The 27,595-nt window shown below is 36.6% G+C and overlaps 1 protein-coding gene across 1 annotated transcript in view; it reads left to right on the top strand.

Annotated features, from left to right (window-relative positions):
• LOC125666237 (ceramide kinase-like protein) overlaps positions 1-24,056 on the top strand; it is a 31,549-nt gene extending 7,493 nt beyond the window's left edge. Inside the window, exons 5-13 of the mRNA XM_048899379.2 lie at positions 1,149-1,291; positions 1,930-2,004; positions 3,149-3,332; positions 4,961-5,038; positions 7,282-7,388; positions 9,202-9,416; positions 11,649-11,936; positions 13,346-13,602; positions 17,740-24,056. Coding sequence (XP_048755336.2) covers positions 1,149-1,291; positions 1,930-2,004; positions 3,149-3,332; positions 4,961-5,038; positions 7,282-7,388; positions 9,202-9,416; positions 11,649-11,936; positions 13,346-13,602; positions 17,740-17,830 — 1,438 coding nt within the window. The 3' untranslated portion in view covers positions 17,831-24,056. The remainder of the gene's footprint in view (positions 1-1,148; positions 1,292-1,929; positions 2,005-3,148; positions 3,333-4,960; positions 5,039-7,281; positions 7,389-9,201; positions 9,417-11,648; positions 11,937-13,345; positions 13,603-17,739) is intronic.
• Positions 24,057-27,595: the final 3,539 nt, after the last annotated feature.

Below are 27,595 nucleotides of genomic sequence, written 5' to 3'. Positions count from 1 at the left end.
ATCCCACTAAAAATAAAATATATATATAGAACGAGTCAACACTGGCAAGCTTCAAGAGCTAGTCCTTTTTAGAGTCAGCATTTCACGAAATATGTCACATTTTTGCTAGTCAATGTGATTGGCTGAATTCAAGGATCATAATGTAATAGTGCAAGTGATTAGCTGAGATCTAGTAACAGTGCCTCTGATTGGCTGAAATAAAAAAAATAACTCTTGCAATTGGCTGAAATCAAGTGAAAGTGCTACTCTGATGACAGTAAGCGAATCAGACACTTGGCTAATAAAAATGAAACTGCCGTTGTTGATATTGTTTGCAGCAGGTCGATAAGTCGAATGTTGTCTGACACATTTCAGAAATTTCATGCCTATTGAGACTTTAACATCCAATGATGAAGTGTCTCTAGAGATCACTTAATGTTATAGTTACATGAATGGCTTGTTTAGGTTTATATTTCAGAGTTCATTATGAATTAGAACATCTTTAGATGGTGATGATTGGTTGATTATTGTTTAACGTCCCGTTCGAGAATATTTCACTCATATGGAGACGTCACCACTGCTGGTGAAGGGCTGCCAAATTTAGGCCTATGATGGCGCTTATGGCCATATTTTTTAGCAGGGAGGGATCTTTATCGTGCCACACCTGCTGTTACATGGGACCTCGGTTTTTGCGGTCTCATCCGAAGGACCGCCCCATTTAGTCACCTCTTATGACAAGCTAGGGGTACTGAGGACCTATTCTAACCCGGGTCCCCATGGGATGCCAAAAGCATCAAAATATAGACCACCAAAAATGTACACAAAACAGCAAACTGGGGAAATTGCTAAGATAATTTAGATATCATTTTAGTGTTCACTGTTAAGGATTTTGCCCAAAACTGGAAATTCATTGTGAATTTAAATCTGACAGTTAAATTTCAATTTTGTGTGAAAATTGATATGAAAACAAATCTGAGGTCTGTAAATTTTAAGATGAAATCAAATTTGAATATTTGTAAAACCTAAACTGGCTATATTGGTTGAAATTGAGTAATGTGATGCTTTTTTCATTGGTTGATAGTCAGAGTTATGTAATGCTATTTTTCATTGGTTGATATTGAGTATGTAATGCTATTTTTCATTGGTTGATAGTGCTTTTTCTTTTTCAGTATGGTCGCAATGGGAGGTGACGGAACAGCCTCGAAGGTTGTGTCAGGGTTGCTAATGGCAACACAGAACAGAAACGAGGTGGAGATTCGTCAGGGATTTACGCCAGTCCGCCCCACGATGCCTGTCGGAATCATCCCCACAGGTACAAACTCTAACTCAATATCCCGCGATGTCAGTCAGAATTATTCCCACAGGTACAAACTGCAACTCAATATTTCTTCTCCTTTACCTTTCTGTGGATGCAGTTTAGGGGAGGGTCACCAGTCCATGTCTGTCTGTATGTCTGTCTGTCATGTGTCATCTGCCAATATTTTTTGTCCAGTCTTGACCTTTGTAACAGAGGGTTAGTAGAAGCTTTTCTTGGCATGGAGGTCACGTGTGGACAAAGGATATTCCACAACCCTAAAGGAAAGGTCATGAGGTCAAGGTCATTATATGAAAGTTTGAAATATTTGTCCAGGTCAGGTTTTTGTAATGGAGATAGATTAGAAGTTTGTACTTGTCACTGCCATAACTCAAGTTCATTTTGTCAAGGTCACTGGAAAATTAAAAAATTGTCAAGGTCACATTAAACTTCGCAATGGAGAGACATCAAAATCACATTTTAGCACAGAGTTGCTTACAGCAGAATGTTGTGTCATGAACTTGAACAAAGGTCAAATGTTACTGGTAGATCAACATGGACACCCAGAAATGAAATTTGAAATGAGAAGTCATCAGAACCTCATGCTCAGCATCAAGCTTGCTTATAACCAGATGAAATGTTTTCTGTTTTCATAGGAACTACCAATCAAATTGCTCGTTCTGTTATTGGTTTGGCGGACCCCATCACAGCTGTTCTTTACATTTTACTGGGTGAGTTATCTTTGCATGCAATAAGTTGTTGAGTTGCCAGTCACGATAGGCTATTCGTTACTAGGGGGATCAATTTCGATTCTCGAAACCAATGCTGTCACAAATCTAGATTTTCAAATTCAGCAAACCATGCTTTATAACAAAGTGCAGTGGTCAATCAATTTCGATTTGCTATAAATGGATGTGTTTATATCCAGTAAATATGTGATTTCTTTTAAAACTACAGGTAATGAAAATCACTTTGCTTTAAGTGTGAATTTATCATAAGTGCGTGCTGTAACAGTGTTTGACTCCACAATACAAATTTCATGCTGTTTACACTGTTCTGCGAAATATTGATTGAATTCTGTAGATCGTCACTACGTTTGATTTAATTCTGTAGATCATCACGACGTTTGATTTAATTCTGTAGACCATCACTACGTTTGATTGAATTCTGTAGATCGTCACTACGTTTGATTTAATTATGTAGACCATCACTACGTTTGATTGAATTCTGACAATGATCACAAGTACTGGTGATAAATTGAACCAACCACCAGTACATGTACTTTTAATCACCAGTACTTTTAATCACCAGTACTTTTAACCACCAGTACTTTTAACCACCAGTACTTTTAACCACCAGTACTTTTAATCACTAGTACTTTTAATAGTCACAGGTAACCCATGTATTCATTGAATTCAGTTCATCACAAAAACTAACATTTCAATATGACCAATCACAAGTTCAGCATTTAGTACTTGAATTAAGCTGATCTCAAGCACTTTCACATGATTTCAGCCAACTGTAAGAGTTATTTTTTAATTTCAGCCAATCAGAGGCACTGTTACTACAACTCAGTTAATCACTTGCACTGTTACATTATGATCCATGAATTCAGCCAATCACATTGACTGATACATTTTGCAGGTTACAGTGTACCGGTGGATGTGTGCTCAATCTTCAGTGATGACAAGCTTATTCACATTGTCTGATACATTTTACAGATTACAGTGTACCGGTGGATGTGTGCTCAATCTTCAGTGATGACATGCTTATTCACATTGTCTGATACATTTTGCAGGTTACAGTGTACCGGTGGATGTGTGCTCAATCTTCAGTGATGACAGGCTTATTCATATTGTCTGATACATTTTACAGGTTACAGTGTACCGGTGGATGTGTGCTCAATCTTCAGTGATGACAAGCTTATTCAGTGGAATTTTGCCTGTCAGTATGGCTTTGGTGCAAACGCACTCCGATACGCCAACAACTTCAGAAACAATCTTCTGCCTAAAAGCATCGATGCTTCCATTTTTAAAGCTGCCTCTAAGAAAAAACTCAAGTAAGCGTTTAACTCTAGATAAAATAAGAAGAAGAAAATCATTATTATTATTACTATTCCAGCAAAAAAACATATGGGGGTGGGGGGGGGGGGGTCAGTTAATATTGTTTTGAATGGGTGGTGATGATTTGGAAAAGTGTATTTGTATGGGTAATGGTGAGTTGGGAAAATGTATTTGTATGGGTGGTTGTTTTCTAGGTTAAAAAAATATGGGTGCTAGTGAATTATGATAAAAATGAAGACATTGCAGAGTCTGTATCATGTTGCATTTCATTTATTTTGAAAGAAGAGGAAGAAAAGTCGAGCCATCCTACATTGTATATTACGTACGAAAAAAGATTGATAAATAGGCAGATAACTCTATTGAAAGTAAATGTTTCAGTTCGTGTAGAAATGACAACAATAATAAATGAATAAATGAAAACGAAATGTTTTCTGTTGGAGTGACATGATTAGGAGTAACATCATCTCCAGATATGATCTATTAAGTGATATTTTTAGCCAACCTGGAAGGGAATGAGAAGAAAATTATATACGAGTTAAGAAAGAAGTTGCAGCCATAAGCCCACCGAAACGTGTTTCCACATTTTTATCAGCCAATGACTTTGGCAATTAATGTCAGGTCTTTCAAGGTAATAATGATATCTGCATTCATGTAAAAAAAAATTAAAAATACCCGAATTTTCTCGGAATGTTGTGATGTGCCACACGTGTCTGAAACACCAACATGTACAACCTGTTATAACACATAGGCCTATGTCAAGGGCAAGGTTCGAACCTACAACACTGCTAGAAGACCAAATGCTAAACACTAGACCACTACGGTAGTGTAATAATTTGGTATGATTCTCTGTTAACGATTAAAATCAACATACTTAGGATGACATTACAGGTTTAGTTTGGCTTGAGAATGGATCACAAATTACAATATCAACATTTGAATATTTATTCACATTAATGTAGTCAAAATTCATTTAAATTCGGGTAATTTGTTCATATAAATCACCACAAATTCTGGCTTATCTGGAAAATAGTTGTATGCACATAGGATTAAGACAAATATGAACTTGTTGAAACTAAACTCTACCTTTAAAGGAAAATCTTGTTATACAGATGATTTCAGTATTGAATTCTTAATTTTATTTGTATGGGTGGTGATGGCAGGGGGGAATATAATTGTAGGGGTGGTGGTAGCAGAGGAAAATTTAATTGTATGGGTGGTTGTCTTAAAAATAAAGTGCCTTCCCTCCCCCCAGATTTTTTTTGCTGGAATAGCCCTAAGCGTTTAACTCTAAAATAACTGATTTAATATGATTGTTTAATTTATTTTTTTTCAAAACACAAAACAATTTTTTTAATAAATAAGTTTAGAATTTAATTTGCCTGTCAGTGATTATGATTAAAATTTAGTTTGCCTGATTATGATAATGCCACATTGTCGACATTCACAAGGAAATGGCTATCATTTAAAATGGTAAAGACATTGAAGGTAAAAACAATGGAAATAAAATGAAATTAAAAAGTTTTGGTCTCCATAGTTATGAGGCTAATTGTTGATTGTACTGAATGTAGGAATGAAGCATGATTCTTGAGTGTAGAAGTATTGATGTGAATTTTGAAATTTTCAGACCGTACGACTGCGACATTGAGTATATTCCGTCAGAAAACCCACCTAAACATGAACCGCCCACTGTGTGTTATAGAGGGTAAGGCTTAACATTATTTAGGGGAAATTTTTCCCAAATGAAAAGATGTCTATGATTATGTAAAGGATTTCGAATGGTAAATGGACATTTTAACCCATAAGATTCATTTGCAGATAATTCTTACAATGGATCAATTTTAAATGATGATTGGACTTTTCTGTCTACTGAATATTTTATAAAGTGTTGTTTGGTCTGTCCATCTGTCTGTGGTAACCTTAATATTGACATTTGATCTACTTTTAGATAATTCATTCACACATTTCCAGCAATACTTGATTTGTTGACCTTTTGACCCTGATAGTGACCTTTGATCTAGTTTTTTGAAAATTTCAAAAAAACTGTAACTGTGGTCATATCTTTTACAGCATAAAAGGTAGACCTTTCATATTTGGAATATGTATTCCTTGTGGCAATAGCTTTCCATTGATACCAAAGTCTTTGACCTGGTGACCTTTACATTGACCTCTGACCTACTTTTAGAAAATTTGAATATAAGCTGTATATTTCAAATCGTAAGAGGTTCTGTTTTTATCTCCTTTGAGAAAACCTTTTCAACGATGCCAGATTTGTTGACTTGAGACATTGATCATTGAATTAGTTATTAGAAGTGATAAGGAAAAAAAAGATGTCTGACATCTCCACTTTGTTGTAATCAGGGGGCATCAGTGTTTCACGAACACATCTTGTTTTTATATGATCTACATCCCTGGAGAATTTTTCACTTATATCAAGATGTCGCCAGCTGTAAGTGAAGAACCACACAAATTCAGACCTATTCTTTGTACTTAACAGTGTAGGTTCTTTATCCACTTGATTTAACACAATGCATCAGATTCATTTCAAAATTAAGGATTATCTCCCTCATGCATAGCTCTTATCCTTGGACGAATTTGGCTCCACTTTTTTGGCACGCTGTTTTTGGCTATATTTAGCTCTAAAACTTCATAGTTATTTCGGATTTCAAAGATTTCGGTTGAGCATCACTGAAGTGACATTATTTGTTGAAATGCGCATCTGGTGCATCAAAATTGGTACCGTATAAGTTTTACATTATGAATGAAGTTCCTATGCTTGAAAATATCTTGGTCTTTATGCATTTTGTTTTGTGATTTTGGTTTACCATTCCTTACACTGTGTAAATGAAGGAAAACTTGGTAAAGGGTGCAATTCTACATGCACCATACAATTAGTATACATGCATGTGTTGCAAAACAAAATGTACATGTAATAACCAGACATGTATCGTCATTTTTCATGGGGGGGGGGGGGGGGGGGGGGGGAGGGGGTACAACAGGGGGAAAAATACATCTAAGACATATAACATTATCAGTGACTGCTCCTTCACCAATTGTCTGGCATCAGAAGGAAAGACCTTTTAGGTATGATGGATTCAGCCTTAAAACAGGGGGTCTCATCACACAAGCACCGGCATGATAAAGAACCCTTACTGCTACAGTCCTGATAAAGAACCCTCACCGCTACGGCCCTGATAAAGAACTCTCACTGCTACAGCCCTGATAAAGAACCCTCACTGCTACAGCCCTGATAAAGAAACCTCACTGTTACAGCCCTGATAAGGAACCCTCACTGCTACAGCCCTGATAAAGAACCCTCATTGCTACAGCCCTGATAAAGAAACCTCACTGTTACGGCCCTGATAAAGAACCCTCACTGCTACAGTCCTGATAAGGAACCCTCACTGCTACAGCCCTGATAAAGAACCCTCACTGCTGCAGCCCTGATAAAGAGCCCTCACTGCTACGGCCCTGATAAAGAACCCTCACTGCTACGGCCCTGATAAAGAACCCTCACTGCTACAGCCCTGATAAAGAACCCTCACTGCTACAGCCCTGATAAAGAACTGTCACTGTTACGACCCTGATAAAGAACCCTCACTGCTACGGCCCTGATAAAGAACCCTCACTGCTACCTCCCTGATAAAGAGCCCTCACTGCTACAGCCCTGATAAGGAACCCTCACTGCTACGGCCCTGATAAAGAACCCTCACTGCTACAGCCCTGAGCATTCAGCATAGGTCGAAATATGTGGCACTTCGTCTAAATCTGGTGACTTCTTTACCTGAGTGAAAAACTCCCGAATGGGATATTTAAAAAAAGAAACGTAGAAATAAAACAAATGAAATCTTGTTTCTGTAACGGGACGTTAAAAACAATGTAGAAATGAAACAAACGAAAATTTGTTTATTTAATGGGACGTTATTTATTTGTTTATTTTTATCACAGATGTAATGTTTGTTGGACGGAGGAAGTTAAAGAGGAAGAACAAGAGGAGTGTATCGTGCAGCCATTTAATGCTCTCAACACTTCTAATAATAGCGATACATTTGTAGGTAAGAGGAGTGTATCGTACAGCCATTTAATGCTCTCAATACTTCCAATAATAGCGATACATTTGTAGGTAGATGACTTAATGCTCTCAATATATCCTAGTTAATTAATGATTTACTTAATAAATAATCCATTCAGTAAGATATGTACAATATGTAATATATATGATATCCTAGTTGCTTAATGATTTACTTAAAGTTTCCATTCAGTAAAATATGAATTAATGTGAAGGTATTGTCAGAAAATTAGAAAATTTTCCCAGGGTGCATAGTTCAATTACGATCATCAAGTGAAGATGTAGTACCAATTACTCCTGACTCAAGAAGAAAATATTTCAAATTTGCATGACACCACGTTTCAAATGGGAGACAACTCTATACAAAACTTTGATTTACATGGCGTATTATGTACCACTGGCGATACTCTTGTTAGATATCACTCCTAATCTTAGGCATTCGTTCACTTCCATTTAAATGTCTGCGGATGAGAAATATTGAAGACGACTATCTGCTATTGTAAAGTGGGTGGATACAGTGAATTTAAGCTATGATTCTTAGACTTTGTAATAGACAGAAAGCATTCACTGATTTCTTGATGTAAGTCTTTTTCAAGATGAGAATTCCTGTTGGGAGTGTACCTCTAATTTACTTACACTCTATATTGTTTTACCTTCGTTATCTTTACCAGCTGTAATGATCCATATAGCTAATGAGTCTGTGTTTAAGGATGATTAAACTGTTGAGACTGTAGCTTTACAACATTATGTAGGTCTGTGTGTAAGGATGATAAGACAGTAGCTCTACAACATTGTGTAGGTCTGTGTCTAAGGATGATTAGAGTGTTGAGACAGTAGCCCTACAACATTATGTAGGTCTGTGTGTAAGGATGATTAGAGTGTTGAGACTGTAGCTCTACAACATTATGTAGGTCTGTGTTTAAGAATGATTAGAGTGTTGAGACAGTAGCTCTACAACATTATGTAGGTCTGTGTGTAAGGATGATTAGAGTGTTGAAACAGTAGCTCTACAACATTATTTAGGTCTGTGTGTAAGGATGATTAGAGTGTTGAGACTGTAGCTCTACAACATTATGTAGGTCTGTGTGGTAGGATGATTAGAGTGTTGAGACAGTAGCTCTACAACATTATATAGGTCTGTGTCTAAGAATGATTAGAGTGTTGAGACTGTAGCCCCATAACATTATGTAGGTCTGTGTGTTAGGATGATTAGAGTGTTGTGACAGTAGCTCTACAACATTATGTAGGTCTGTGTGTTAGGATGATTAGAGTGTTGAGGCTGTAGCTCTACAACATTATGTAGGTCTGTGTCTAAGGATGATTAGAGTGTTGTGACAGTAGCTCTACAACATTATGTAGGTCTGTGTGTTAGGATGATTAGAGTGTTGTGACAGTAGCTCTACAACATTATGTAGGTCTGTGTGTTAGGATGATTAGAGTGTTGAGACTGTAGCTCTACAACATTATGTAGGTCTGTGTCTAAGGATGATTAGAGTGTTGAGACAGTAGCCCTACAACATTATGTAGGTCTGTGTGTAAGGATGATTAGAGTGTTGAGACAGTAGCCCTACAACATTATGTAGGTTTGTGTCTAGGATGATTAGAGTGTTGAGACAGTAGCCCTACAACATTATGTAGGTCTGTGTGTAAGGATGATTAGAGTGTTGAGACAGTAGCCCTACAACATTATGTAGGTCTGTGTGTAAGGATGATTATACTGCATTTAGTTTGGTGATTTGAATCTAAAGATAATTTGCTGTGTAGATTGTATTTCCACTGTCACCGTTTTCTTGTTGTAGATCTGTCGAAGGATGAAAGTCCGTGGAAAGTGTGTAAAGGTTCATTCCTACAGGTCGGACTTTTCTGCATCCCAGCACGAAGTGAAATAGCCCCAGAGGGACTACACAAGTTTTCTCATCTTAATGATGGGAATATGGAACTCGTGCTTGTGAAAAACACAAACAGGAAGGACTTTGTACGCTTCCTGAAGCGCCATGGCAACAGCAAAAACCAGGTATTTTAAACATTCAATCGAAAGGCTTGTTGTCTAGAGATCCATATTAGAATATATGTATGATCCTTTTTACATCAGATCAACTTTTGTCATCTTTTGGGGGAAAAATCATGTGGGTCGCTAAAGGAAATGGTAAAGATTTTGATGGAGGAAAGGGAAAAAACGAATAAAGAAAATCTAATTAAGAGTGTTGCTCGATTAATGACGATGAGATGGTCTGAGGTAATTTACTCAGCTTTGAGCTGTTGCCAGATGTTTAAGTGGTTTACAGGATTGATTCGGCCTTCCTGAACTTATCCTAACCGATGTTGAAAATGATGAAACAAGAGCAAATTTGATTAAGGATGTGTAACACATGGTAGGTAAGGATGTGTAACACACTTGAAGTTAAGGATGTGTAACACACTTAAAGTTAAGGATGTGTAACACACTTAAAGTTAAGGATGTGTAACACACTGGAAGTTAAGGATATGTAACACACTGGAAGTTAAGGATGTGTAACACACTTAAAGTTAAGGATGTGTAACACACTGGAAGTTAAGGATGTGTAACACACTGGAAGTTAAGGATGTGTAACACACTGGAAGTTAAGGATGTGTAACACACTGGAAGTTATGGATGTGTAACACACTGGAAGTTAAGGATGTGTAACACACTGGAAGTTATGGATGTGTAACACACTGGAAGTTATGGATGTGTAACACACTGGAAGTTATGGATGTGTAACACACTGGAAGTTAAGGATGTGTAACACACTGGAAGTTATGGATGTGTAACACACTGGAAGTTAAGGATGTGTAACACACTGGAAGTTATGGATGAAAAGTGAAGGATACGCAAAGTAATATTTTGAGAAAAAAAATAGTTTGTAATGAATAGAAAGGTCGCCAGAAAAAAATATAATCCTTACGAGACTCAATCTCATGATCTACAGACCGATTACCTCTGTCAAATATTAACTCACTGTCAGATGGGCAACATCACTGTCAGCTGGGCAACAACTAAATGTTAACTCACTGTCAGCTGTACAACAACAAATTGTTAACTCACTGTCATCTGTGCAACAACAAAATGTTAACTCACTGTCAGCTGGGTGACATCACTGTCAGCTGGGCAACAACACTGTCAGCTGGACAACATCACTGTCAGCTGGGCAACATCACTGTCAGCTGGGCAACAATATGTTACTCACTGTCAGCTGTGCAACAACAAAATGTTAACTCACTGTCAGCTGGGCAACAACAAAATGTTAACTCACTGTCAGCTGGACGACATCACTGTCAGCTGGGCAACAACAAAATGTTAACTCACTGTCAGCTGGGTGACATCACTGTCAGCTGGACAACATCACTGTCAGCTGGGCAACAATATGTTACTCACTGTCAGCTGGGCTACAGAATGTAAAACGACAAAGGGATATATTGCTGATATTAATGATTCCATTTGTGTTTTGAAATATAGGTAGCCATTTAAATCGTTTCTATGTCTCCCCTTCCCATCCCTCCCTCCTCGCCCCCTCCCCCCTCCCTCACCCCACTTGGAAAAAGGGGATATAATTGGCTTACACCTGTTAGTAGTTCAGTGTGTAAATCAGTCAGTTGGTTGATAGGGTTTTCATATTCCACATGTGTATTTCTCTTGACAAGACCTCTCTCTATATATTCCACATGTGTATTTCTCTTGACAAGACCTTTCTTTATATATTCCACATGTGTATTTCTTTTGACAAGACCTTTCTTTATATATTCCACATGTGTATTTCTCTTGACAAGACCTTTCTTTATATATTCCACATGTGTATTTCTCTTGACAAGACTTTTCTTTATAGTAAAGTTTTTAACCTTGTAATCTTTACCTTGGAGGTTGACCTACTTTTGAAAAACTTTAACCTTGCCATATTTTTTTTATGATTAATGCCAGGACTTTCATATTTCACATGTGTATTCTGTGTGACACGATCTTTATGTAGATAACAGAGTTACTCTATTGTCATACAGGGGCATCACTGACATTACATATTTCCGAAATACGGGGGCATCAGCGTTTCACAAATTTATTTTGTTCACTAACGTTACATATATCCTAATACGGGGGCATTGCATGATCAGCGTTTCACGAATTCATTTTGTTTACTAACATTACAATCATATCCTAAATTTAAAGTTCATTCTTTTCAATATCAAGAATATTGCCACATGTTTCTAAAACTTTTCTCGTTTAATTTTCAATCAGTTTGATTTTCCATTCGTGGACGTCATTCGGGTGAAGGAGGTCAAGTTCCGCCCACGTCTCCCCACCGGATGGAAACACACTGACCGTCAATTTCACGAGATCCAGTATCGCATGTCAAAGGTACAACGAGAGAGGTCGAAAGGGAGTCAGATTCTGGAGATCGATGATGTCGATGACAAAAGCGATGTGGGCGAATTTGGTAGTCCTCTAGATGATATGAGTGATGAGGAGGAGGAGGAGGAGGAGGAAGATGACACTAAAGATTCCAGTCTTAGTGGTAGTAGAAAGGTGAGGAAGGAGGCTATCAGAGAATTATGTCTCCCCTCTTTCAGGGGGATACATATCGTTTTTGTACATTCTGTTCGTCCGTCCGTTTGTGTGTTACAAAATCTTGTGAACGCTTCTCCTCCTATATGACTTGTTGGATAGACTTGAAACTTGATACAATGCTTCATTGCATTTATAGATGTGCATACTGTCAGGACAGGAGGATCCAATTATTTTCCTAAAAGTTATAGTGGATCTTAGAGGGGTGGAGGGGTGGATGTAAAATAGCTTATGAATGCTTTTCCTCCTATATGGCTTATCTGATAGATTTGAAACTTTGTTCAATGCTTCATTACCATTTGTAGATATGCATATTGGTAGGATGGGAGGATCCAATCATTTTCCTATAAGTTAAGTGGATCTAAGAGGGGTGGAGGATGTAAATAGCTTGTGAACACTTTTCCTATATGGCTTATCAGATAGATTTGAAACTTTGTACAATGCTTCATTGCCATTGTTAGATGTGCATTTTGTTGGGACAGGAGGATCCAATCATTTTTCTATAAGTTAAGTGGATCTAAGAGGGGTGGATGATGTAAAATAGCTTGTGAAGACTTCTCCTATATGGCTTATCCGATAGACTTGACATTTTGTACAATATTTCCATGCCATTTGCAGATGTGCATTTTGCAGGGACAGGAGGATCCAATTGTTGTCCTTAAAGTTATAGTGGATCTGAGGGCTGGGGGTTGTAAAATAGTTTGTGAACACTTCTCCTATGTGGCTTATCGGAATTCATAATGTCTATGTTCCTGCTCATGCTTTCTTCTCCGTACCATGCAGTACATTAAGGGGAAGAGATTTCATTTAGAACACTTCCAATTTGGGGAGCTGGGGAGACATTTGTTTTTTTCATGAAAACAATCTCTAGTTTCTACATTTTTGGGATATTCAGTTTTTTAGAAGGAGTGGGGTGTATTTAAGTTTTTTGGAAGGGAGATATTCAAGTTTCTTGGAAACAGGGTGTTCAGGTTTTGGAAGGGGGATATTCAAGTTTTTGAAATGGGTGGACTAAAATTTTTGAAATGGGGTATTCAAGTTTTTTGGAAGAGAATATCTAAGTTTTTTGGAAGGGGGATATTCAAGTTTTTGGAACAACAATGGAATAATTTCTGCATAATGAAAGGTGAAGATAACAAAAAGTGATCAATCTCATAACTCCTACAAGCAATACAAAATAGATAGTTGGGCAAACACGGACCCCTGGACACACCAGAGTTGGGATCAGTTGCCTAGGAGGAGTAAGCATCCCCTGTCAATAATCTACTTCCATTATCTTTAGAACCTGATGACACAAACTGAACATGTGATTGAAAAGAGTAAAAGTATATGGTAAAATCTTCCTTTTCCATTCAATTTGTATGATCCAGAGTTCGGCGGACAGCAACAGAAGTTCGGAGCCGAAGCAGTACATCAACAACAACAACGTCATCGTGAACTCCGCCCATCAAGATCGTGTTCTGATTGGCCCGCAGTATCGCATGACCTTCGCAGACATTGACCGAATGAAGCGTAAAAATAAACAAATAAAGAAAGAGGACAAAGCAAAGGCACGAGAAGAAAGACAACTCCGGACAAAGTGGAACTTGGATAATGAGCTCATTAATAAACATGAGCTGGACTTCAGGTAGGTTTTTGAATGAAATCTGCATATTTAGTTTATGAATACACATAAGCTGGACTTTTTTAGGTAGATTTGAATGAAATCTGCATAATTATATAGTTTATGAATACACATAAGTTGGAGTTTTTTTTAGGTAGATTTGAATGAAATCTGCATATTTAGGTTATGAATACACATAAGCTGGACTTTTTTTTAGGTAGATTTGAATGAAATCTGCATATTTAGGTTATGAATACACATAAGCTGGACTTTTTTTTAGGTAGATTTGAATGAAATCTGCATATTTAAACAATAAATGCTTTCTTTGTTGTTTCATCAGGGGATGAAGGTACATGTAGCTAGCAGTGCAGAAAAAGTGCATAGCCCACTTATGCGGGTTATGCACATATTTTTTACAATGATTGCTGCCTTCATCATCCGATGAAACAACAAAGAAAGATATTTCATTATTTATATTTTTATATATTTTTTTAAAATATGACCTGAATTATGTTCAAAGATATTGACATATGGTTGACCCATTTGTTACATTAAACGGAACAGCCAATGCACCCTTTTGACCTTGATGACGCTCCATATTTGGCAATGATTACGGAGACAGGTGGTACTAAAAACTGGATCGAACTAGTTTGCAACAAACATGTATTCATTGTATGATGAAAGCAATGTCAATTTCAAAAGAAATAAGAGAGAAAAGATTCAGTGAATGTAAATATAATAAAGAAACATAAGCTGGACTGTTTTTAGGTAGGTGTGAATGAAATCTGCATAAGTATGAATACATATGAGCTGGAGTTTTATGTAGGTTTGAGGTTGTTAGAGACATCAAAATGACAATTTGTCTTCCACAGAAGAAGGGCATATTGCTGCTTGGTCAATCTGTCTGTAGACCACATATTGTCGCTCGGTCTGTCTGTAGACCACATATTGTCACTCGGTCTGTCTGTTTGTCTGTCTGTCAACACATTGTTGCTCGGTCAGTCTGTCTGTAGACCATATATTGTCACTCGGTCAGTCTGTCTGTCTGTAGACCACATATTGTCGCTCGGTCTGTCTGTCTGTAGACCACATATTGTCGCTCGGTCAATCTGTCTGTAGACCACATATTGTCACTCGGTCTGTCTGTCTGTAGACCACATATTGTCACTCGGTCAGTCTGTCTGTCTGTAGACCACATATTTTCACTCGGTCAGTCTGTCTGTAGACCACATATTGTCACTCGGTCAGTCTGTCTGTCTGTCTGTAGACCACATATTGTCACTCGGTCAGTCTGTCTGTAGACCACATATTGTTGCTCGGTCTGTCTGTCTGTAGACCACATATTGTCGGTCGGTCACTCTGTCTGTCTGTAAACCAAATATTGTCGCTCGGTCTGTCTGTCTGTCTGTAGACACATGTTGTCGCTCGGTCAGTCTGTCTGTAGACCACATATTGTCCGCCTAATATCTTGAAAACGACACACTTGATTGTAATATTTCATATGCAGTTTGGTTATGTCCATATTGATTTTCAGGTTAAAAGGTCAAGGGTTATTCCATTCTTGACATAGGAAGATACTGTTCACTCAATATCTTGAGAACCCTTTCCTTGACAAACATTAAACTTGGTACGCTGGTACATCTTAAAAAGTTAATGACCCCTATCAATTTTTAGCTCACCTGAACCGAAGGTTCAAGTGAGCTTTTCTGATCACATTTTCTCCGTCGTCTGTCTGTCTGTCCGTCTTTCTGTCTGTCCGTCTGTAAACTTATCACATTTTCGACTTCTTCTCCAGAACCACTGGGCCAATTTCAACCAAACTTGGCCAAAAGCATCCTTAGGTGAAGGGCTTTCAAGTTTATTCAAATGAAGGGCCATGTCCCTTTCAAAGGGGGGGGAGGGATAATCACAAAAATAGGGTGGGGTCATTTAAAAATCTTCTTCTCAAGAACCACTGGGCCAGAAGAGCTGAAATTTACCTGAAAGCTTCCTGACATATTGCAGATTCAAGTTTGTTCAAATCATGGCCCCCGGGGGTAGGATGGGGCCACAAGGGGGATCAAAGTTTTACATACAAATATATAGGGAAAAACTTTAAAAATCTTCTTCTCAAGAACCACTAAGCCAGAAAAGCTGAAATTTACATGAAAGCTTCCTAACATAATGCAGATTCAAGTTTGTTCAAATCATGGCCCCCGGGGGTAGGATGGGGCCACAAGGGGGATCAAAGTTTTACATACAAATATATAGGAAAAATCTTTTAAAATCTTCTTCTCAAGAACCACTGATCCAGAAAAGCTGATTTTTACATGAAAACTTTCTGACATAGTGCAGATTCAAGTTTGTTCAAATCATGGCCCCCGGGGGTAGGATGGGGCCACAAGGGGGATCAAAGTTTTACATACAAATATATAGGAAAAATCTTTTAAAATCTTCTTCTCAAGAACCACTGATCCAGAAAAGCTGATTTTTACATGAAAACTTTCTGACATAGTGCAGATTCAAGTTTGTTCAAATCATGGCCCCCGGGGGTAGGATGGGGCCACAAGGGGGGATCAAAGTTTTACATATAAATATATAGGGAAAAACTCTAAAAATCTTCTTCTCAAGAACCACTAGGCCAGAAAAGCTGAGATTTACATGAAAGCTTCCTGACATAATGCAGATTGAAGTTTGTTCAAATCATGGGCCCCGGGGGTTGGATGGGGCCACAATAGGGGATCAAAGTTTTACATACAAATATATAGGAAAAATCTTTTAAAATCTTCTTCTCAAGAACCACTAAGCCAGAAAAGCGGATTTTTACATGAAAACTTTCTGACATAGTACAGATTCAAGTTTGTTCAAATCGTGGCCCCCGGGGGTAGGATGGGGCCACAAGGGGGGATCAAAGTTTTACATATAAATATATAGGGTAAAACTTTAAAAATCTTCTTCTCAAGAACCACTAAGCCAGAAAAGCTGAGATTTACATGAAAGCTTCCTGACATAATGCAGATTCAAGTTTGTTCAAATCATGGGCCCCGGGGGTTGGATGGGGCCACAATAGGGGATCAAAGTTTTACATACAAATATATAGGAAAAATCTTTAAAAATTTTCTTCTCAAGAACCACTGAGCCAGGAAAGCTGATTTTTACATGAAAACTTTCTGACATAGTGCAGATTCAAGTTTGTTCAAATCATGGCCCCCGGGGGTAGGATGGGGCCACAAGGGGGATCAAAGTTTTACATACAAATATATAGTTAAAATCTTCTTCTCAATAACCACTGAGTCAGAAAAGCTGATATTTACAAGAAAACTTTCTGACATAGTGCAGATTCAAGTTTGTTCAAATCATGGGCCCCAGGGGGGTAGGATGGGGCCACAAGTAGGGGGAGGGGTCAAAGTTTTACATACAAATATAGGAAAAATCTTCTTCTCAAGAACCATTGGGCCAAAGAAGTTGACATTTACATGAAAGCTTTCTGACGTAGTGTAGATTCAAGTTTGCAAAAATTGTGGCCTCCAGGGGTAGTTGGGGCCATAATAGGGACTAATGTTTTTACATGCAAATATATATGGAAAGTCTTCAAATATGGGCCAAAGTGACTCAGGTAAGCGATGTGGCCCATGGGTCTCTTGTTATGTCATATGGTCAAAAGTCAATGGTGAAACTGGACATAGAAATCTACTGATCACTCAATCTTGAGAATACTTTGCTTGACAGACACCAAACGTGGTACACTGGTGCATTCTTAGGACTAGAGGACCCCCTATTTATTTTAAGGTCACATGGTCAAAGGTCAAGAGTTAAAACTGGAGATATGAAGATACTGTCTACTCGATATCTTGGATTGATTTGACAATACTATCAATTAAATAATGCATGTGTATAATCCTTTTCACATTTGCACCATAGGGCCAGGGGCATATATATTTTACAAACATCTCTTGTTTTTAGCAGGGTTCATCACTGTCTATAATATCGCTTTTTATACCCCCCATCAAAGAAGAGGGGCATACTGCTTCAGGGTTGTTGGTTTTTTTTTTTTTTGTCCTTACAGAATTCATCACGATCTAATCTCGCTTTTTGTTTTTACAGAGTTCATCATGGTCTAATTTTCTATTTTTTTGTCTTTACAGAATTCATCACGGTTTAATCTCGCTTTTTATTTTACAGAGTTCATCACGGTCTAATCTCGCTTTATGGAAGAGGTGTAACCCCCAATTCTGTGTTCCAAGAGTACGGCTGCTTGCCAATAGCCAGATGATTGCCCTACCTACTCCAATCAGAAGCCTCATCGACTAGCTTGATCATTACCATAGCAACACTAATCAGATGCCATGGAAACCTCTTTGTCTTGGTTGTTTACAGCATTTTACAGTAACTGCATTTAAAAATCTGGGTCATTTGGAAGTTCGTAATAGAAGAGGCATGATGCATTAGAGCAAGTGTTAAAAAGACGATGTATGACAATTATAGCATTTTTTCTTGATGCCAGGGGAACCCAAGAATTCTGAAGCTTTAAAAACAGATGTTTTCTTTTCCTTTCGTAAATTCATGAATGGGTGCATGTGTACTGCATTTTTCACTGAATGTCTCTGATATTTATCATCATTTGGAGTACATGTAACATCATTAGTGACAGTATTTCTAATTTTTACTCAAATTTAGTTTCGATGCTAATTTTTGTGAAAAAATTTCTACAGAAAACATTGGACCACGGCTTTGTTTAAAAAAAAATGAATTCTGCATGTCTAGTGGTTAAACCTATCATGTCAATATAAAACTTGCCCAAACCAGCTTTTGTAGGGAAAAAAGAAACTGCGAAAAATAGCTCTTTCATCATATGTCAGAATACTGAAAATGTGTCATTTCCTATCAGATTTAGAATAATATCTGAATTACTTTGAGATTATTATGCAAAAAACAATTAATTCTGAAACAAGAGCATCTCTATCAAATTTGATGGGTAAATGAAGATTTTCATTTTGAATAAGGCTTTCGAAGGTTTCATGAGTTTCTGTCTCAATGTCTAGTTGTTTGCCCTACAAAACATTTGATCGCCCGCTGATCGTGAATAATGGAGATCATGTTCGTAGCTGAATCCACAGGCAATTGTACCCCTTGAGTTCGAATTTACCATTAAATGATAAATTCGAATTCCAGCGATATAATTGCCTGTGGCTAAATCCGTCCTTTATATGTTTCATAATCATTTTCATTTTGTAGCTGTTGAGCTGTTTTAACTAATCTTCACAGTGAAGACCAGCATTTAGATAGATTCAAAGCGATATTTGCTCAAGACAATACAAGTGTCAAAAAAAATATTTCAATGTCAAACAGTATTACATGTATGGAATATTCTACTGACCTGCTTAAATATTAGCTGACTTTAAACCTTAACACAGACTTAAACATTACTGAGTTAAACCTTAACACAGACTTAAACATTACTGAGTTAAACCTTAACACAGACTTAAACATTACTGAGTTAAACCTTAAAACATTTACTAAGTTAGATACTAGCACAGACTTCAACATTTACTGAGTTAGATACTAACGCCTTAAACATTTACTGAGTTAAACATACCGAATTAAACAGTTACTGAATTAAACATTCACTGAGTCAAACATGTACTGAATTAAACATTTTACTGAGTTATATTCTTACTAAGTTAAACATTTACCGAGTTAAATTCGTACTGAGTTAAACATTTACTGAGTTAAACATGCCGAATTAAACTAAATTAGATTTGCTTCAGAATGCGAATCTTACGCAATGATGCAACAAATGAAAGCCTCGATAATTTTGTTGATGGTAGATTTCATCATCCGTGCTGCTGAGTATTCTAGACTTTGATGACGTCTACTGGTTAATGCCAGAAACTTACAGCGTTTAGTAGCGTAGTGTTCTTCAGAAATGTGTAGCGTTTAGTGATGTTTACTGGCTAATTATCTTCAGAAACTTGTAGCGTTAGTGATGTTTACTGGCTAATTATATAAATGTGTAGCGTTTAGTGATGTTTACTGGCTAATTATCTAAATGTGTAGCGTTTAGTGATGTTTACTGGCTAATTATCTAAATGTGTAGCGTTTAGTGATGTTTACTGGCTAATTATCTTCAGAAACTTGTAGCGTTAGTGATATTTACTGGCTAATTATCTAAATGTGTAGCGTTTAGTGATGTTTACTGGCTAATTATCTTCAGAAACTTGTAGCGTTAGTGATGTTTACTGGCTAATTATCTAAATGTGTAGCGTTTAGTGATGTTTACTGGCTAATTATCTAAATGTGTAGCATTTAGTGATGTTTACTGGCTAATTATTTTCAGAAACTTACAGCGTTTGATAGTATTCCACTGGTTAATAATCTTCCGAAACGGGTAGCGTTTTGTAGTGTAGCGTTTACTGTTGATAATCATCTTCAGAAACATACAGCGTTTAGTAGCGTGTACTTGTTATAATTATCTTCAGAAACATGTAGCATTTGGTAGCGTCCATTGACTGCTTAATTATCTCAGAAACATGTAGCATTTGGTAGCGTCCATTGACTGCTTAATTATATCAGAAACATGTAGCGTTTGGTAGCGTCCATTGACTGCTTAATTATCTCAGAAACATGTAGCATAATAAACTTTTTTTCTTTGATCTGCATACAGCATTGATAGTTTAAAGAACCTGGGTGGCTTAACAGGAGAAATGCCCTATAGTTATGTTCATCTTTACTAGCCAGGGATCCCACGTTCTGTCATTGCTGATAGATAGGAAATTAGCCCACATATCTAGTAACTTGTAGGTTTGTTCCAGTTCTATACATGCGACATGTGTCATGTGTCGAGCTGTGTATTGAACTGGTTTCAATTGATGACGGTGCAATGAAGGAAAAGCAATGATTTGATTGGTACTCACTATGTAGTAAGGTTAGTGTTTAGAATGATAGATTAATTTAATAACATTTATAGTATTACACACTGCAGGTGCTAAATAGCGAAAAAGAACAGTGGGGGGGATATGTCAGGAGTTTAATTAAATTTTGTTGTTGTTGTTGCAAGTAGACCTTGAAACGCCCTTAGTTATAGCTCAGTTACACCCACAACATTCCACATGCTTGATTATGATATTTTTGGTTGATGCTGTTCATAGCTGAACAGATTGGACGGTCCAGGATGTTTGATTGTGCTGATGCCGTTGATGCATCATGTTATGAGGTCACAACTTACACGCCAAGTTATGATGTCACAACTTACACACCAAGTTATGATGTCACAACTTACACACCAAGTTATGATGTCACAACTTACTCAGACATCGAGTTATAACATCATAACTCGCATTGAATTAACAAGTCTTATATTTATACTAGGGTATTTCTGGATTTGAATGACATCTTGTTCAAGTTAAAAACTCATTTTTTGAATTCCCATTAATTTTTGGAATTTCATGTTGGTGCTTATTTACTATGATGTAAAGCATTTTCAGTTTTGATCATTTTTTTTTTTTTTTTTTTTTTTTTCAAGCGTTCTTGATATTTAAAATACAACCGTATAAAAGATCTGAAGGTTATAATATGTCAGATCATGCTTACATTGGAAAGTTTCAGATCTGATTAAAATCTTAAACACAAAAATGATATCTTCACCTTTCATAGTAGAGCTACTGTTTACCAATTATTATTTGTGGCAAAAATTTGTGATATTCAGAAGCACCGCTTTATCACAAACATTTCTTTCATTGTGAAATATTTCATACACAAGGTGTGTAGTTGTGAATATCATTAATCATTATTGATTCCAATCAGCAGTTCATAGATAAAAGAACTCATGAATGAAATTTGTTTTACAGTCAATACATTCCAAGAGTACAAGTGACCATGATTACTGAAATTTGTTTTACAGTCAATACATTCCAAGAGTACAAGTGACCATGATTACTGAAATTTGTTTTACAGTCAATACATTCCAAGAGTACAAGTGACCATGATTACTGAAATTTGTTTGACAGTCAAAACATTCCAAGTATAAGATTTATTATAATATTTACATTTTCAATGTTTTTGCCTTTGATATCTTTACCAATTGAAATGATTGCCATTTCCTCATGAATGTAAACAAGTGCGTATAAATATGTTATGACAATTGTGACGTGTAACGGCTGGGAATTTTAACAGAAATGAAAGTACAATGTAAATATTAAAAAAAAAATAATTTCATTTTTGAAAATACGTGAGGATAAATTTGAAAATAAATAGACATTTTTTGATACGCTGTGTGAAGTATGCTGGCATACAGCATCACTCGATCGTAGCTCATAAAATAGTCCAGCGTAAAGCAGTTCAGTTAATGCCATCATGTACTTTCAGAAACTGAAATTTATTTTTTAGATATATTTAGTAGACTTTGTTTGAATCTAAGACCATATTTAGTGTGAAATGTATTTGTAATAGTTATTGATAGGACTATGTGTTGCCGCGATGCCTGGCATCAATAGACTGTGTTGCCGCGAGGTCTGGCATCAATAGACTGTGTGTTGCCGCGAGGTCTGGCAAAAATACATGTACAAGCTGTGTTCGTTTGTTGCTTTTATACTGTCATTTACAGTTTGCAGATGTGCTGACGATGTATTTTATGGATGTAATCTGGTTTTTTTTATTTTTCACAGTAATTATGTATTACCCACAATCCGTCCTATAAATGTGATTTTCATTGTTTTATTATAATACATTTTTTCGGTTTTTTTTTTTTGTTTGGTTATTTGTTTACTATGCATACTATGCACGTAGTTAAGAGATATTACATATATATTGTACACTGTAACATCAATTGTACATTATCACTGTACATGATTATCATTATATTGGTATATATTGTAATAGTGTAACATCAATTGTACATTATCACTGTACATGACTATTATCATTATACTGGTATATATTGTACACTGAGTGTATTTGATTTTACATACATATGTATTTATATCCTGTGTGTATATTTGATGAATGTAGTAAATTTTAACCCTAAATTCCCTCCTCCTACTGAAGTGAAAATAGGAGATATTACTCTGTAGGTCTGTTCCGCTGTCTGTCGCAGATGCATGGTCAGCAACTCATGTTTTACTCGTAAAAGTATCGTATGTCAAAATAGCGATTGAACTCTATCTACTTTTGACACATATGCTTTTTGGGGTCAGGTTGAAATTTAAGGTCAGTAGGTCACATTATGACATGGGGGGGGAGTGGGTCTATTCCTTTTAATATTTCAAATTGAGACTGTTTGATAGTTTGTATCACTTAAGAATGACCCTCGTTTTTATTTATTTATTTTTTTCCTCTTCTTTAGGTCACAGGTCAGAATTACTAGGTCACTGGTGTAAGAAATGGATTGTAAGTTATCTCAAAAAAAATTTTTGTGAAATTTGGTATGAAGGCTGTTCACGACTTCTCGATCACTGTTATTGATTTGCGACAGACGTTCATAGTAATTTTACGCCCATCGGGTCTGGTGAAAAATGATTTGCAGATGATAATCTCAAACACTGCTTGTGAACTAAAGAATGGAATTTCGCATGACAATTTTGAGAAATTTCAGATGAGGAGGAGGGGGGGGGGGGGGGGGGGGTACTTCTGATATATACAGGGGGACAGAGTTTGATGAACCCTAAGTATACCAATAGGTATGTTTATTGTAACATAACTTTCAATTGGATGAAATTTTGTAAGTATTTAGAATGTTGGTGTATTTTTGTGGTGTTTCCCTCCTGAGTATGAAATTCCAACCCCTGCTGTATAGTTATGGTGATTATTAGCCATTCATAACGGAAGTTTAAATCAAAACTAATGAAAATGAAAGTCACCTCAAAATTTGATTCCTGTCAAACTTCTAGGAGATTTTAAGGAGGTATACTACATCATCATAATGGCTGACTTCCTCTTAAAACAGAATCCGCAATATTTGTGTATTCCATTTAAATTTGATATTCCCTACTTTGATTAACGTGTCAACTTCTGAAGTTTAAATACCGGGTTTTAGTCCATTAAGTTTTTTAGGTTTTTTTTTTTTTTTGTTGTTTTTTTTATCGGATGACTTTCTACTGAAATTGCATTTTTTGGAGGGGGGGGGGGTTACTAAATAAAGTAAATTTGAAAGATTTTAGTTTTGAAATATTGTACACCTCCACTTTTCATCCTGGATACCATATTCCTCTGGTGTATTATCCCTCCTTAATTTTTCTCTGTTATTCCTCCTTAACGTCAGCGGATCCTCATGATACTGGTAGTACGGAACAAGTGTGACTGTAAATTCTCTCATCATTAAGTTAATGCGACAGTGAATGCGGCACTGTTGTAAGATTATAAACTTCTGTTAATTTTCTGATTTGTTAATCTGATGTGATTCGTGTTTTTATTGTATGTATGAATGTAATTTAAACAGTATATGGAAGAACAAAATCATGTGAATTTGTATTGATTTGAAAATAAATGTGTATTCTATGCATGTATGGGCAGTCATTATAATTTATCATCTTGATGGTACAGGGGTTTCAACAGTCTCGATTGAAGTCAGCATTTCGCAAATTTTATGGTCATTATAACGATCTAGTTCGTCAATACAACCTCGCATTGGGTCAATTGCTGTCTGACGTGTTTCATATGGATTGTTAGGCTGTTTTTGGCACATTGATTTTGACTACGGATAACTCCGTTTACCTGATCAAGATATAGGGCTCACGGCGGGTGTGACCGGTCGACAGGGGATGCTTACTCCTCTTAGGCACCTGATTCCACCCCTGGTGTGTCCAGGTGTCCCTGTTTGCCCAACTTTCTATTTTGTATTGCTTATAAGATTTATGAGATTGATTACTGTTCATTGTCTTCATATTACTTGTAAATTCGTTATTTTGTGAAGGGATTGATGTAACATTTTTGGCAGGGCTAGTTTCCATACTGTATAAAGTCTAGCTGAGCCTAAATCTACATGTATGGTGACTGATTTGTGCCACTTCGTGTTTCGTTATTTCAAGGTGAATAAACTACCTAACTAAACGATGCCAAAACAATAATTTAGCGACTTTTCGCCCCGAAAAGATGACAACATAGTAATGATCGATCTTTCCCTTTTTTTTCCTTTTTTTTGTAATTTCGAGGCGAAAAGTCACTAATTATGATTTTGTCGTCATTTTAGCCAGGAAAAAAAAAACGAGCAGACGACAAATTATAAAATGACACAAGTCAGCCACCATACTTTAAAGAAAAGAGTTAAGTAGATAATTTTATCATCGTTTCGTTTCACCTGTGTTTACATATTATCAAAATATGAGTTTTCTTTATGGAACATCGGTGGTATTGACTGTTAGTGAAATGACATGGCTGTTGTTTATGGAACATCCGGTGGTATTGACTGTTAGTGAAATGATATGACTGGTGTTTATGGAACATCCAGTGGTGTTGACTGTTAGTTAAATGATGACATGACTGTTGTTTATGGAACACCCCGTAGTATTGACTGTTAGTGAAATGATGATATGACTTGTTTATGGTACATCAGGTGGTATTGACTGTTTGTGAAATGATGATATGATTGTTGTTTATGGAATATCCGGTGGTATTGACTGTGAAATGATATGACTGTTGTTTATGGAACATCCGGTAGTATTGACTGTTAGTGAAATGATGATATGATTGTTGTTTATGGAACATCCGGTAATATTGACTGTTAGTGAAATGATGATATGACTGTTGTTTATGGAACATCTGATATTATTGACTGTTAGTGAAATGATGATATGACTGTTGTTTATGGAACACCCCGTAGTATTGACTGTTAGTGAAATGATGATATGACTGTTGTTTACGGAACATCCGGTGGTATTGACTGTTAGTGAAATGATGATATGACTGTTGTTTATGGAACACCCCGTAGTATTGACTGTTAGTGAAATGATGATATGATTGTTGTTTATGGAACATCCGGTGGTATTGACTGTTAGTGAAATGATATGACTGGTGTTTATGGAACATCCGGTGGTATTGACTGTTAGTGAAATGACATGGCTGTTGTTTATGGAACATCCGGTGGTATTGACTGTTAGTGAAATGATATGACTGGTGTTTATGGAACATCCGGTGGTATTGACTGTTAGTGAAATGATGATATGACTGGTGTTTATGGAACATCCAGTGGTGTTGACTGTTAGTTAAATGATGATATGACTGTTGTTTATGGAACATCCGGTGGTATTGACTGTTAGCGAAATGATGATATGACTGTTGTTTACGGAACATCCGGTGGTATTGACTGTGAAATGATATGACTGGTGTTTATGGAACATCCGGTGGTATTGACTGTTAGTGAAATGATGATATGGCTGTTGTTTATGGTACATCAGGTGGTATTGACTGTTTGTGAAATGATGATATGATTGTTGTTTACGGAACATCTGGTGGTATTGACTGTTAGTGAAATGATGATATGATTGTTGTTTATGGAACATCCGGTGGTATTGACTGTTAGCGAAATGATGATATGACTGTTGTTTACGGAACATCCGGTGGTATTGACTGTGAAATGATATGACTGGTGTTTATGGAACATCCGGTGGTATTGACTGTTAGTGAAATGATGATATGGCTGTTGTTTATGGTACATCAGGTGGTATTGACTGTTTGTGAAATGATGATATGATTGTTGTTTATGGAATATCCGGTGGTATTGACTGTGAAATGATATGACTGTTGTTTATGGAACATCCGGTAGTATTGACTGTTAGTGAAATGATGATATGATTGTTGTTTATGGAACATCCGGTAATATTGACTGTTAGTGAAATGATGATATGACTGTTGTTTATGGAACATCTGATATTATTGACTGTTAGTGAAATGATGATATGACTGTTGTTTATGGAATATTCGGTGGTATTGACTGTTAGTGAAATGATGATATGACTGTTGTTTACGGAACATCCGGTGGTATTGACTGTTAGTGAAATGATGATATGACTGTTGTTTATGGAACACCCCGTAGTATTGACTGTTAGTGAAATGATGATATGATTGTTGTTTATGGAACATCCGGTGGTATTGACTGTTAGTGAAATGATATGACTGGTGTTTATGGAACACCCCATAGTATTGACTGTTAGTGAAATGATGATATGACTGTTGTTTATGGAACATCTGATAGTATTGACTGTTAATGAAATGATGATATGACTGTTTATGGAACACCCCGTAGTATTGACTGTTAGTGAAATGATGATATGACTGGTGTTTATGGAACATCTGGTGGTATTGACTGTTAGTGAAATGATGATTCGATTGTTGTTTATGGAACATCCGGTGGTATTGACTGTTAGTGAAATGATGCTATGACTGGTGTTTATGGAACATCCGGTAGTATTGACTGTTAGTGAAATGATGATATGATTGTTGTTTATGGAACATCCGGTGGTATTGACTGTTAGTGAAATGATGCTATGACTGGTGTTTATGGAACATTCGGTGGTATTGACTGTTAGTGAAATGATGATATGATTGTTGTTTATGGAACATCCGGTTGTGTTGACTGTTAGTTAAATGATGATATGACTGGTGTTTATGGAATATTCGGTGGTATTGACTGTTAGTGAAATGATGATATGATTGTTGTTTATGGAACATCCGGTGGTATTGACTGTTAGTGAAATGATGCTATGACTGGTGTTTATGGAACATTCGGTGGTATTGACTGTTAGTGAAATGATGATATGACTGGTGTTTATGGAACATTCGGTGGTATTGACTGTTAGTGAAATGATGATATGACTGTTGTTTATGGAACATCCGGTGGTGTTGACTGTTAGTTAAATGATGATATGACTGTTGTTTATGGAACACCCGGTGGTATTGGCTCTTAATCATAACGCAAGACAGGATATCCTCGATATTAGAGACAGGGTAGCATATAACACCTGATCAGCTGTTCATCACCAGCCAGACACAGGCACTCGACATTTTAATATCTATAATAAAAAAGAAATTGTCTTCCTGTAAACATAAT

Source organism: Ostrea edulis, chromosome 10 (genome assembly GCF_947568905.1).
Source record: "Ostrea edulis chromosome 10, xbOstEdul1.1, whole genome shotgun sequence".
NCBI classification, from domain to species: domain Eukaryota; kingdom Metazoa; phylum Mollusca; class Bivalvia; order Ostreida; family Ostreidae; genus Ostrea; species Ostrea edulis.
Note: the sequence above shows the minus strand (reverse complement) of the source record. Positions and strands in the feature narration are given on the sequence as shown.